This window comes from Molossus molossus, unplaced genomic scaffold, assembly GCF_014108415.1.
Source record: "Molossus molossus isolate mMolMol1 unplaced genomic scaffold, mMolMol1.p scaffold_m16_p_4, whole genome shotgun sequence".
NCBI classification, from domain to species: Eukaryota; Metazoa; Chordata; class Mammalia; order Chiroptera; family Molossidae; genus Molossus; species Molossus molossus.
In genome coordinates this window covers 43,556,892-43,570,418 of record NW_023425377.1, presented here as the reverse complement: position 1 = coordinate 43,570,418, position 13,527 = coordinate 43,556,892, and the positions used below count along the sequence as shown (strand labels likewise).

The window sequence follows — 13,527 nt, the reverse complement described above, 5'->3', positions numbered from 1 at the left end:
TAGGTTCAATCCCGGGCCCACTGAGCTTGTGCAGGAGACAACTGACTGATGTGTCTCTCTCTCTCTCTCTCTCCCTCCCACTCTATCTAAAAATTAATTGAAAAAATATATATCTTTGCCCTGGTGGTTTGGCTCAGCAGTTGGAGTGTCGGCCTGCAGACCAGAGAGTCCCAAGTTTGGTTCCCGCTAGGGGCGCGTAACAACAACAAAAAAAAAGATACGTGTGTGTGTGTGTGTGTATCTCCTTGGGTGAGGATTAACAACAACAAAAAGTAAATAAAGTGAGCTATGTAGATAAATTCCAAAATCTAATTCCTTGACTAAAACAAAGGCAAGCTAGGTCTTTAGGTAAAGTTAGATATGATGACCACTAGGATTGGAAATCACTGAATGATGCTTCTGAGGATGCAGATCCTGGGCTGAAAGTTTAATACTCTAATAACTGGGAAAGAATTTAAAAAATGTATCCACAATGCCCACCATACAAAAATTTTCTAGATAGGTGAAGAAACAGGGACATGTGATCCATAACCAGGAGAAAAATCTATCAATATAATGAAGTCCAGGAATGACAGAGATGATGGAATTAGAAGACATGAGCTTTAGACATTTATTATCAAGAAATTCAAGGATTTAAAAGAAAATACAACATAATTACGGAGAAAATGGGACATCTCAATAAATAAATGTAAACTGTAAAAAGAGTGAACTTGAAGGGTAATAAAAAAGTGCCCAAACTGAAGCAAAGAGAAGGAAAAAGCCAAAACAACAACAAAACAAACAACAACAACAAAAATTCAACAGAGCCTCAGAGATTCATATGATAATATCAAAAGTTGTTACAAAAAAAGGTAGGTAAAAAGATATGCCATATTCATTAAGGTAGAGTACACAAAAGATTAAAGCCCTGGACTTTCAACTACTTTATCCTAGTACTTGGAACACAGCAGACCATCAAGAAGATTATACTAAATTATTTAAGTTAAAAAAGAAAAAAAAAAAAAGTATATTGGTGGAAAGGCTAATAAGACAAATATTAATCTTCCTGTGTTTTTCCTTTCCTGTAGTATGAATATGTATCTATGTATATATGTAAATATAATTCAGTAAGGCCGATAGTCTGAGGTAATTTTCTGATGACCTGGCCTTCCCCAAATAAACCATCATAAGATTTCCTTTTCCTGTTTGCATCCAGATAAACATGAAGCTACAAAAAGGGGAACTACAGCCCTAGTCTGTTTGGCTCAGCGGTTAGAGCGTCAGCCTGCGGTCCGGAGAGACCCGGGTTCGGTTCCCGCTAAGGGCACGTACCTTGGTTGCAGTTTGTCCCCAGGCCTGGTTGGGTCGTGTGGGTAGCAACCACTCGATGTGTCGCTTTCATGTCGATGTTTCTCTCTCTCTCTCTCCCACTCACTCTATCTGAACAAAATATCGAAAAATGTCCTCGGGTGAGGATAAAAAAAAAAAAAAAAAAAAAAAGGGGAACTACAAGTTAGAATGAAAAATTACACAAACTTAGAAAACTCACATTTTCACATTTAGAGCAAACATTAAGACAGAACCTTACGCTTTCAGTGCTCCTATATTCAGTATGTCACTCAACCTTTTTCATGGACCACTTAGTCCTTATGTTTTTTCTTTGGCTTTCTGGTCAGGGCAAGAATCCTATGAAATTAATCCTTCACAATAGTACTGTCCAGGCTGGCCCATTCCATTATCTCTACAACATGGCAGGCAGGCAAAGTAAAGCCTCCTCTGCTCTGGATAACCATGCTTTAGTTAGTAGTAAACCTTGGAAACAATACTGGTTTCTACCTACAAATGTAATTCAACTAAAAAAATTTTCTAGATTACTTCCTAAGTGCCAAAACTGTGCTTAACTCTGCATGGGATCTACAAGTAAGAAAAACACTCTCCCCTCCATAAATTTACTATGATAAAAAATGTCAAGTATGACTATAATGTAACATACACTAAACAGCGGAATAGAAAAAGACATGACGCACAGAAAAACTGCTGTGAGGCTCCAAGACATGTGAGACAATATAAAAATGTCATCTAGGTGGAGCAGCTAGCAGAGCAGCATTACAAAACACTGAACTGGGAAAAGGCAAATATGGTCAGAGAATATCCATTATATATTAGTCATGGACCAGAATCTACAGTGTGCGAGTGGAGAATGGTGGTAGGTATATAAAACCAGGTTTGCTGATTGTGGTTAGAAGGGAAAGGCTTGGAACTTAAATATGAATTTGAAATGAAGTGTGTAAATTATGTAACAGTAAAGCATTGAAGCTTTTTATTTTTTATTTATTTATTTTTCATCCTCACCCGAGGACATTTTTCCATCCTTTGTTCAGGCAGAGTAGGAGGGGGAGAGAGGAACAGAGAGAGAGAAACATCGACGTGAAGGGACACATCGAGTGGCTGCCACCCGCACGACTGACCAGAGCCGGGGACAAACTGCAACCGAGGTACATGCCCTTAGCGGGAACCGAACCCGGGTCTCTCGGGACCGCAGGCCGACGCTCTAACCGCTGAGCCAAACCGGCCAGGCATTGAAGCTTTTTAAATAGAGGAGTAGAGTCATAACTGTTTTTTGCAATTTACTGCAAGTGAAAAATTTAAAAAGATAACAGATTCTGACTAGGACACATGATATTCTTAACAGAAATACTAAAGACAAGTGGAAGAAAACATGTGGTAAGCAATGAATGCTAGAGGAGGTATCAAAAGAGCGTCCTGGTGGAAAATGGCATCAGAGATCTAGAGAGACTGGGCACTTAGAGCTCTGAATTAAGGAATCACTGTGATGTAATGACTGAAGCACTGGGATTTTTAAGAACATGTTTATGTCCTACATAGAGGCTAAAAAATATAGGTGGGGGATAAATGTGTGTGCCACACATTATCTAAAAGAACAGTCACGTGTCACTAAAAGAGGGATATGCTGAGAAAAGTTAGGTGATTTTGTCCTCATGTGGTCTTAGAGTGCATGTATATAGACCTAGAGGATAGAGCCTACTATACACACTAGGTCTATATGGTATAGCTTATTGCTCTTAGGTTTCAAGTCAGTACAGCAAACATGTCATGGTACTAAATACTGCAGGCAACTGTAAGGGAAAACTAAATATTTGTGTATCTAAACATATCTAAAAATAGAAAAGTACAGTAAAAATATGGTATAAGAGAAAGTGTGTGTGCATGCACACATACATTGGGGGAGTACTAGGAGAAGAGCTATGGGAGGAAGAACCATTTGAGGGAGAGTAGTCATCAGGGGAAGGGAGGTGGGAAGGAAGAGAAAGGGAGATGAAGGGACTGCAGAGATGGAAAGATATCTAGGAGATAGAGCTGGAGAGGAGAAATAATAGAAGGAACAGGGAAGAAAGAGAGAAGGGGTAGAAGGGAGAGAGAGGGAGGAACTGGACTGGGAGGAAAGATAAAAAGAAGGGAAGAGAAGTTTGTGCGTAGGAGTGTGTGTGTGTGCCTGTGCCCATGTGCAGGGGTGGGCTCCCCTGCTCCCCAGCCCTCTCCTGTTGCTTCCTTGCAGCTCTGGGCAGGTAAAGACTATGCTGTGCCTCCTCCTTAATATAAACCACCAAAAACTAGCACTAAACTCAACGTCTTATTTGGGTCTGCCTTTTCTTTGAACATCACAAACAGTTTGCTTATAATCTATTAAAATCTTATGGGACCATCATTGTGTGGTCCATTGTTGACCAAAATGTTGTTCTATGACTGTAAGTTAATGAAAAGACAAGCACTTCAGTTCCAGAATCAACATTCACAGTGTCCCAGCTCTTGGACAAGACTGAAATAAATAGAAAAAGGGATCTAGAAAGAAACACTCCTATTTCTCAAGTATTCTTTGAGAATATATAAAATATGCTACCCAAGAACATTCTAACATCTAAATACATACTTTTAGTTAAATTTTAAGCAGATCTGATTAAAAACATATGCACACCAAAAGCATTATTTGACCCTTTTTTCCCAGACTGTGGTAAATGTTTTATTCTAAAGTTTCTTTGAGAACCAAAGGCTTTTATTTATTGTTTTTATCCTCACCTGAGGACATTTTTGCATTTATCTTCAAACAGAGCAGGAAGGAGAGAGGGAGAGAGAGAGAGAACATCGATGTGAGAGAGACATATCGACTGGCTGCCACCCACACAACCCCAACCGAAGGGGTCGAAGACAAACTGCAACCAAAGTACGCACCCTTAGTGGGAACCGAACCCGGGACTCTCTGGTCTTCAGGCCAACACTCTAACTGCTGAGCCAAACCGGCCAGGGCCAAAGGCTTTTATTTTTAAACCAGAAGATAAGAAAACTTTCAAGAAGGAAACACACAGAAGCACAGCCAAACATCTGGCCATATAAAATGGAATAAACAATTTCCTTGTTAAAAACTGCTGTTAGGATGACACTCTCTCTTCACTCCAAACCTCCAAATTTACTTGCATTATTTTGCAAGGCTTTGCTTTTATTGTTAGAAGTCATGACTGGGTTAGATGTCCACTTTTAAATCTCCCCAATGTTGAGACAGTCAGATAACCAGACAAACCACTTCAACTGTTGCTGGCCAAGGTACATACAATGGGAACGGACACCTGTAACTAAAGGGTGCATTCACAGCTTTAACAGGTACCCCCAAGGAGGCCTGAAGTCAGGAAAAGACTAAGGGTACAGTATTGATATTTAAGCCTTCTTTTCTTCTCTGTTTTAGTCCTGAGGATCTGATTGCATACATAAAATTTGGTTGGTGTTATTTTGCTTATCCATTTTTTAAAATGGTAGTCTAGACAGTTGGCACTTTGGGGGATATATTTTATTAATTTATTACTTTTCCTCTTATTCCTCTTACCCTCTACTAATCATTCCTTTAATCTCTCCCCACATTTTTTTCAATTTTTATTTTTAACTGTATACCCTATTTACATCCTCTTAAAATTTATTAAATACAGAAATAATAATGTTCATTATTAAACATAAAAGCTTAAGGAACATAATAAAAAGTACCCATAAACTTACCAGTAGAAAAACATTGGTACCATTTGGTCCTCTTAAATTCAGATTTGCATTTCATGTATACAAATACCAAATATATATAAGTAAGCATGCACATATATTTATTTAAAGATACTGATTTATTTTCCTTCTATTTTTATCTTTGTAGGTTTGCTTGATTTAATCTTTATACTGTTTCTACCCTTTGGCTATTGTTCTAAGCTTAACTAAAGCCCATGCTTGAAAATTTTTACCTGTTTTGGCTACTCTTAAAAGATTTTATCTCACATTTCTGCATATTTGACTTTGATATGATAATTTTCTACTTGCTATATATACACATAGATATATATTTTTAATCTTCACCCAAGGATATTTTTCTATATATCATCAGGCAGAGTGGGAGGGATGGGAAGGGAGGGACAGAGAAACATCGATGTGAGAACATTGACTGGTTGCTTCCCTCACAATCTGACCAGGGCCGGGGATGAATCACAACTGAAGTACATGCCCTTGACCAGAATCAAACCCACAACTCATTGGTCCACAGGCCAACACTCTAACCACTGAGCAAAACTGGCTAGGGCTCTACTTGAAATTTCTTAATTCCTATTTTGGTTCTAGAATTTCATTATCTTTGCTCCTTTTATCTGTCCATTCTCCCTGAATTCATTAAAGCTCACTTTTATCTTATTAGTTACTTTGTAAGTTTCACTGTGTTATCATTTAACTATATGATTCCACTTATATGACCTTCTGGAAAACACAAAACTCTAAGGCACTGGTTCTCAATCTTCCTAATGCTGCGACCCTTTAATGCAGTTCCTCATGTTGTGGTGACCCTCAACCATAAAATTATTTTTGTTGCTACTTCATAATTGTAATTTTGCTACTGCTATGTCTTAGGCGACCTACAGGTTGAGAACCGCTGCCCTTAAGAGTCTAAGGGCAGAAAACCGATTGGTGTTTGCCAGGGGCTAAGAGGTTAAGAAAAGGGACTGTCTACAAATGGGCATAAAGTACTTTTTGAGGTGATGGAAATGTTCTATGTCTCCATGTAGGTTATACTAAAGAGGATGAGTTTTATGATATGTAAATTACATCTCAGTTAATATTAAACATATACACACAAATACACAATTAATGATGTAGGATGCAGAACTGATATGATTTGGTGCTGAATGTGATGATCAAGGAAGGAGAGCCAATGCTAACCTCCAGCATTATAATGGAGGCACTCCTTTGACATGCAGAATAGCTGGCAAGGATACCTGCCCACAGTTTATCCAAAATGAAACTCTTAAAAGTAGAGCGAGGTGTAGAGAGTGTGACTGAGGAAGGAAAACATATGGAAGGTTGGAACAGATCAGCCACTTACAGGGCCATGGTTCTGTAGAAAAGAATTCTAACTACACCAGTAGGTGTACTCCAGCTCCAGCCTCAGGTGAACATCTTATAGATGCTAATGTAAGTGCAACGCTTCAGAATCTCCTCCGGGATCTTGCCAAAGACACAGAACTGTACTGTGTGTAGCCCATTTTCTAGTTCACAGTAAAGCACTGGCCTTCCCAAGTAACCTTGGATGTCAATCTTCTTACCCTTTTCTCACAACCATCTAGGGCTATGCTCCTTGCTCCAAAAAGGTGATCACATGTGGCTTAAAAATGGATACACTAGTGAGACTAGGTTGTCTATAGTCTGTGAACACCACATGTCTGTTGCATAGTCTCTTCTAACAAGGTCCAGACATTCTCACTTATCCTGTGAGAAATCTAGAGCCACATCCCTGATCTTCATTAATCCAGGGTCAATATTCCTCAGGGTTCTTTTCTAGAAAAAACACAGAGTACAGAGAAGACACAACTCTACTTTTACTTTTAGGTGTGCAACAACTGTTATTTCTTCCATAAGATATTTCTTTTGATGAGGAACAGAATGCATGGAGTCCAACAAGTAAACAAACACACAGCAAGGCCCCAGACCCATTGTATTATTTTAAACTTTACTTTAAAAAATGTTTCCTGTTCTACTATAAAATGGTGAACAGGGAAAATTCCTTGCTCTGTCTATTACAAAATGCCAAAAAGGTAGATGTTGATGGTCAGAGCAATGACTTTTGCGGAGAAAAGACACATGCATAAACCAAACATGGAGGCTTTTTTCCCCAACTTTCATCTGCCTACAAACTTCCCTTAACAGAAGAATGCTGATTTTCCTAAAACATCTGAATCTGGGTAACTCAGTAGAATAGAACAAGCATCTAAAATGCTTTCCTTAGATAATGATTCTGTTTCAACAGATCAGTACCATATGGTAGCCACTAACCACATGTGGCTGTTGGGCACTTGAAATTGTGGCTAGTCTGAATTGAGATGTTGCTGTAAGTGTATAGTAAAGCTTGGCTATTGAAGACATAGTATTAAAAAAAAAAGTAACTCATTCACAGTTTTAAAATACTGATTAAATGTTGAAATGATAATATTTGGATATACAGAGGTGGGGAAAAGTAGGTTTACAATTATGCGTACATAAAACAGTTTCTTTTTTTTTTTTTTATCCCTCACGTGAGGACATTTTTCCACTTTTTGTTCATATAGGGTGAGAGGGAGAGAGAGAGAGAGCGACGTGAAAGGGACACATCGAGTGGTTGCTACCCGCACAACCCAACCAGGGCCGGGGACAAACCCCAACCGAGATACGTGACCCTAGCGGGAACCGAACCCAGGTCTCTCTGGACCGCAGGCCAACACTCCAACTGCTGAGCCAAACTATCCAGGGCAAAAAGTTCATTCTTATATCATTATTTATTAATTACTGTATTATTTTCCATATAAACTGTAAACCTACTTTTGCCCTTCCCTGTATTATGCTAAATAAAATATATTATTAAAATTGTTTTGACTTATTTCCTTTAATTTTTTTTTTTTTTAATCCTCACCTGAGGACATTTTTCCATTTTTTTGTACAGATAGAGTGGGAGGGAGAGAGAGGAAAAGAGAGAGAGAGAGAAACATCGATGTGAAAGGGACACATTGAGTGGCTGCCACCCGCACGACCAACCAGGGCCGGGGACAAACTGCAACCGAAGTACATGCCCTTAGCGGGAACTGAACCTGGGTCTCTCCGGACCGCAGACTGACGCTCTAACCGCTGAGCCAAACCGGCCAGGGCTATTTCCTTTAATTTTTTAATGTGGCTGCTAGAAAATTTAATAAATCCTTTACAATACAAAAGCAACTCTAATTTTCTTCAATGACTACTTATAGAAAACATATAGTCATAATAAAATGCAGCCTTTCTGTAAATGTAAGCCCAGATGTTTCAATAACTAATTTTTACTAAAGCAAGCATTATATGGAGGCACATAGATAAAAGAAATTAAAAAAAACAACAACATTATGTCCATACACTATTGGACCATATTTAATAACTCTCAAAAGATATATTAACTCTTTAATTAGGCTTCCAGATTTGAAACAGTAAATAAAGCATATTTTCCCAAAAATCTTATGCCTGAATTTCAAACCCTACTTAAAAGACATGTGACCATCTAAGACACAAGCCCAGGATACTTGGTAGAATAAAAAAGCCATACACAACACACAAACCACTAAGATATTACCTGATAGATATCAGATAAACTGCTGCTTCCAGAGTCACTAGTGATGCTACAACCAGACTGACTAGAAGACACATGAGTCACCTGTGGATGAGGGTTGTCGGTGATGTGCATCTTCGTAAGATCGGCTGGAAGCTGAAGAAGAAAAATAATTTAAGACATTCTAAATATCAAACTTCACCTTTATAAGAGTTCTTGACACACTGTAACTCCCGCAACAAATTTCTGCTTGATGTACATTACTGTGCAACTTCATTTCTAACATAAATTCTCCATTCTTAGGAAACCGCCTAGGAAATGATAACCAAATTAGTAGAACTCTGACACTATTAGGCAAGCCTATAGGAAACCCACTGAACAGTTTTCTAAAAAGATTACCAATAGTAATGGTACCTCAGAGGAAAAACTTGCCCCCACCCCAAATATCAGCTGTTCCCATCATACAAGGATAGGAATGTTATTATACACACATGCATGCACACAGACAAATACAAAATGGTCGCTAATACCAGAATACAACAGCAATATCTTGGATTAAGGTACAATATCCCATGATCACAGTGCAAAGAAGGTAGAAATAAGTATAAAGATAACTAGAAAATTACCATGTACTGGGAAATTATAAAACAGACCTCTAAATAGCGCATAGGTCAGTGAAGTCACACTCAGACGTTAGAAAATATTTAGACAATATAAAAATTAAAATGCTACATATTGAAACCCGTGGAAGGAGCTAAAGCCATACTAAGGCCATTTCATAGCTCTATTATATGTATTTAAAAAGGCAGCAGAGCCAGGCCAGTGTGGCTCAGTGGACTGAGCATCATCCCATGGACTGAGAGATCCCACAGTTTAATTCCTTGTCAGGGCACATGCCCGGGTTGCGGGCTCGATCCCAAGCAGGGGGAGTGCAGGAGAACGACACTGATGTTTTTATCTCTCTCTCCCTTACTCTCTCAAAATAATCAGTAAAAAACATATTTTTAAAAAAAGACAGGAGAGCCCTGACTGGCTCAGTGGTTGGAGCATCCGCCTATGGACCAGAGAGTCCCAGGTTCAGTTCCCACTAGGGGCACGTACCAGAAAAAAAAAAAAAGGCAGCAGAAAAATCAATAAGCTAAGTACAGCTGTTTACAATAACTGCAACTAGGTAAATTAATAAAAACTACTGATTGGAGTATGTCTCAGTTCAAAAATCTTCCTCCTACTTCATTCCTGTTGTTTAGATACAAAGAAAAAAAATGTGCCCTGGCCAGTGTGGCTCAGTTGGTTGAGCATCATCCCATAATGATGCTCAACCAAGAGGTAACCTGTTTGACTCCCAGGTTGCAGGCTGGATCCCCTGTAGGAAGTGTGCTGGGGGCAGCCAAATGATGCTTCTATTTCACATTGATGTGTCTTTCTCCCCCTTTTCCTTCCTCTCTCTCCAAAGTCAATAAAAACATTTTTTTAAATGTCATGTAGGAATAAAATAGATGGAAAGGCAAAGACTGAAAATAGTTTTAAAATGTCAGATGTTTGGCCCTGGCAGGGTTGGCTCAGAGGTTAGAGCATCAGACTATGGACCAAAGGGTTGTAGGTTCAATCCCCAGCTCTGATCGTAGTCGTGTGAGAGGCAACCAATCGATGTGTCTCTCGTATTGTTTCTCTCTCTCTCTCTCTCCCCCCACCCTCACCCTCCCACTCTATCTGATAATAAATAGAAAAGTATCTTGGGTGAGGATTAATAAAATGAATAAAGTGTCAAATGTTTGGTTGTGGTTGTGAGAGGTGGGAGATATTTGATACTCCAAGATTCCTACAGAGACAGGACTAAGGAGAAAGTCATCCATAAAAGTAACATAATAAACCAAAGCCAGAAGACCAAGTCTGCAAATTGGCTTGGAAATAATACTTAAAATGTACTGAGCAATCTTCATCCTCACTAGACCCTAAAAGGTAGGCATTATTATTCTCCCTATTTTACTGATGAGGAACTGAGGCACTAGGATTTGCAACTTGCCTCAGATCTCACACTCAAGTAAGTAGTGGAGTTGAAACTTACACTCAGATCTACCTGGTTCTAGTACTCTCTGCTAAACTCTTACTTTGTGCAAGGAACTCTGCTGGCAACTTAATGCTGAAAACAGATGGGTTCCACCTTCAAAGAGCTCAGTGAAAAGGTGGAGAGTGGACACAGATTTATAAGCACACATCATCTGCTTTCTACTTCAAAAACTAAGATCTTCATGTAGGAACCCCTCAACCTCTTCATCCAATGGAAATAATATGATGGTGGATTGCACAGCTAGCGTTTGAGGGCTCACTATATGTCCCAAATATGTAAACTGTAGAAAATACATCTCTAGGGAAGGAGAAAGATCAGGACTGGTGGTCCAAAGGAATTTTTAGCTTTATGTGCACTATCTAGCAGAAACATTTTATTGTCATGTGGGGAAAGCATTCCTCTATTTCTAGAAATAATTTGAAAAATTTTCAAAACTGAAAATATATACACAAGTATATGAGAGAAATTTCTTCTTACCTTCTCTTTTAAAAATGGCCAGAGATACTGGAATGTGTTGAAATTCTGTAACCTTGGCAACTAAATTGCTATGTACATAGTATACATTCTATTAAGTATACATAATACTTTTAATGACAAAAAACATAAATCAATATTATACACACACACCACACAAGCCCAGGCAACTCGACGATGATATATTTATATTTTACTTTTACTACCTAATGAAGGACTAGGAAAGTGATGCCTATTCCACACATGATATCTGCTCATTAGGTATTTGTAGAATAAATGAGTTATTTTATTTGACTTCTAAACACTGTCATTGCTGCTCAGACTTCCATGGATATCTGAATAGGGAAGTTTCATCACAGGCACAGTCAGTATTTCAGGGAGGGCAACACTTCCTTAACTGTATACTTTGGAATAAAACTCATGGATATATAACAAAAAACAAAAAAGGGTGGGGTGGAAATGGGGATTTAATAGCTGAATAATTTAGAAAATAATGTTATACTATATGCTCCTAAGCTCTTCCCAACAAACATAAGCATACTTATGGAGGGTCTAAGAAGTCCAGTCCCACAATAAAGATATTTTTCACAGAGCATTCTCCAAACTTTTCCCAATATTATTATTTCATCCCCAATATTCTTATTACAATATTTACAGTGTAAGAAATAAGGCTTTGGGACAAGTTTATGCATCTATCCAAGAAATATTCATAGGGCAATTAATTTTTGCAGAGTGGTGGCAGAGACCTACTTGAATCTAGACTGTCACAAATGCAGGCGTGTATAGCATAAGAGTACTATAATATGACTGTTAAACATTCCACTTTATGTTTAAAAACTCAGTCTTCAAGAATAACTGGCCACAACTAAGAATGATAGTAGGGAAATGCACCCTTTAAATAAGAGACTCTACTATCTGAAACTTTTTGCCCCATACAGTACATACCCCAGGAATTACAGTATTTCATTTAAGAGAAAGGCGCTCAAAGGGCTCTGTAAATATGAAGTAATATTTACTATTAACTCTAAAGACAATGTTTAAAAATCGCACAATTCCCCGACAGAATAGTATTCCTCAAATATCCACTGTTAAATTTCAAACTGCATTAGAATTTGCTTTTTAAAGCATAACTACCTGACACAGACACACTATGGCTATCCAGAAATCACTTACCCATTAACCTTATTTAAAAGACCAAGGAATAGCCCTGGATAGTTTGGCTCAGCGGTTAGAGCATCGGCCCACAGACCAGAGAAGCCCAGGTTTGGCTCCCGCACGTACCTCAGTTGCAGTTTGTCCTCGGCCCCTGTTGGGGTCGTGTGGGTGGCAACCACTTGATATGTCTCTCTCATATCAATGTCTGTCTCTCTCTCTCTCTCTCTCCCCCTCCCTCCCTCCCTCCCTCTCCCCCTCCTGCTCTATCTGAAGATAAATGCAAAAATGTCCTCGGGTGAGGAAGGGGAGGGGAGGGGGGGAGGGGAGGGGAGGGAGAGACAGAGAGACAGAGAGAGAGAAAAAAGAGAGAGAAAGAGAGAGAGGGAGAGAGAGAGAGAGAGAGAAAGAACGAACGAACGAACGAACCAAGGAATAGAGATGATTCTTGTGCATATCATATCACAACATCTGTAAGTTCTTGTGTGCTACTCTTAGGAAGACATTTCAGTACTCTACACTTCTTTAATGTAAATATAAATAAATTTCTAACAAGTTTGTTGGGTCTAATTTTCCATTTACTGAACAAGAATACTAGTCATAAAAGCAATAATAAAACATGGGGTTTAGAAGATTAAAGGAGACAATTAAAATACTAAAATAACAAATGAAGCTTAGAAAGACCTCATTCTCACTGGGGAAAGAGAACAGGGAGAATGATGTTTCAGATGAATCCCAAAGATGACGATTTAGACTAAATGTACCGAATAGTACTGACAAAGACCCAGAACTGCAGTATCTAATATGGTAGCCCTAATCACACATGGTTACTGAGCCCTTGAAGTGTGGTTAGTCAAACTGACACATGCTGTAAGTACAAAGTACAAATTGGATTTAGTAAAAACATATATATATACTATTAGTCATTACTACATTTTATTACATGTTTAAAAAACGTACTAGATATATTATTACATAAATTTCACCTTTAAAATTTTTAAATGTGGCTATCAGAACGTTTAAAATTACATACATGATTCACATTTTATTTCTATTGAATAAGCATGATGCATTCAGGAAACAGTTAAGCAAACCAGTGTAGCTCAGGTAGGGATGTATTCAGGCAAGACACAGGAAATGAAGGGCCAGATGTACCAGTGTTGGTTGCTCAGATTTCCTGTACAAAACTTGAGACTTCCGATTAAAATGGCAGCTTAAG

The 13,527-nt window shown here is 38.5% G+C and overlaps 1 protein-coding gene across 24 annotated transcripts in view; it reads right to left on the bottom strand.

Annotated features, from left to right (window-relative positions):
* RAPGEF6 (Rap guanine nucleotide exchange factor 6) overlaps nucleotides 1-13,527 on the bottom strand; it is a 234,376-nt gene that overhangs the window by 94,663 nt on the left and 126,186 nt on the right. For 23 of the 24 annotated variants that reach the window (XM_036281928.1, XM_036281948.1, XM_036281931.1 and 20 more), the window contains one exon: nucleotides 8,639-8,770. The exons of the other annotated variant lie outside the window; for it this stretch is intronic. In XM_036281928.1, the coding sequence (XP_036137821.1) occupies nucleotides 8,639-8,770 (132 nt within the window). The remainder of the gene's footprint in view (nucleotides 1-8,638; nucleotides 8,771-13,527) is intronic. 24 annotated transcript variants of the gene reach the window in all.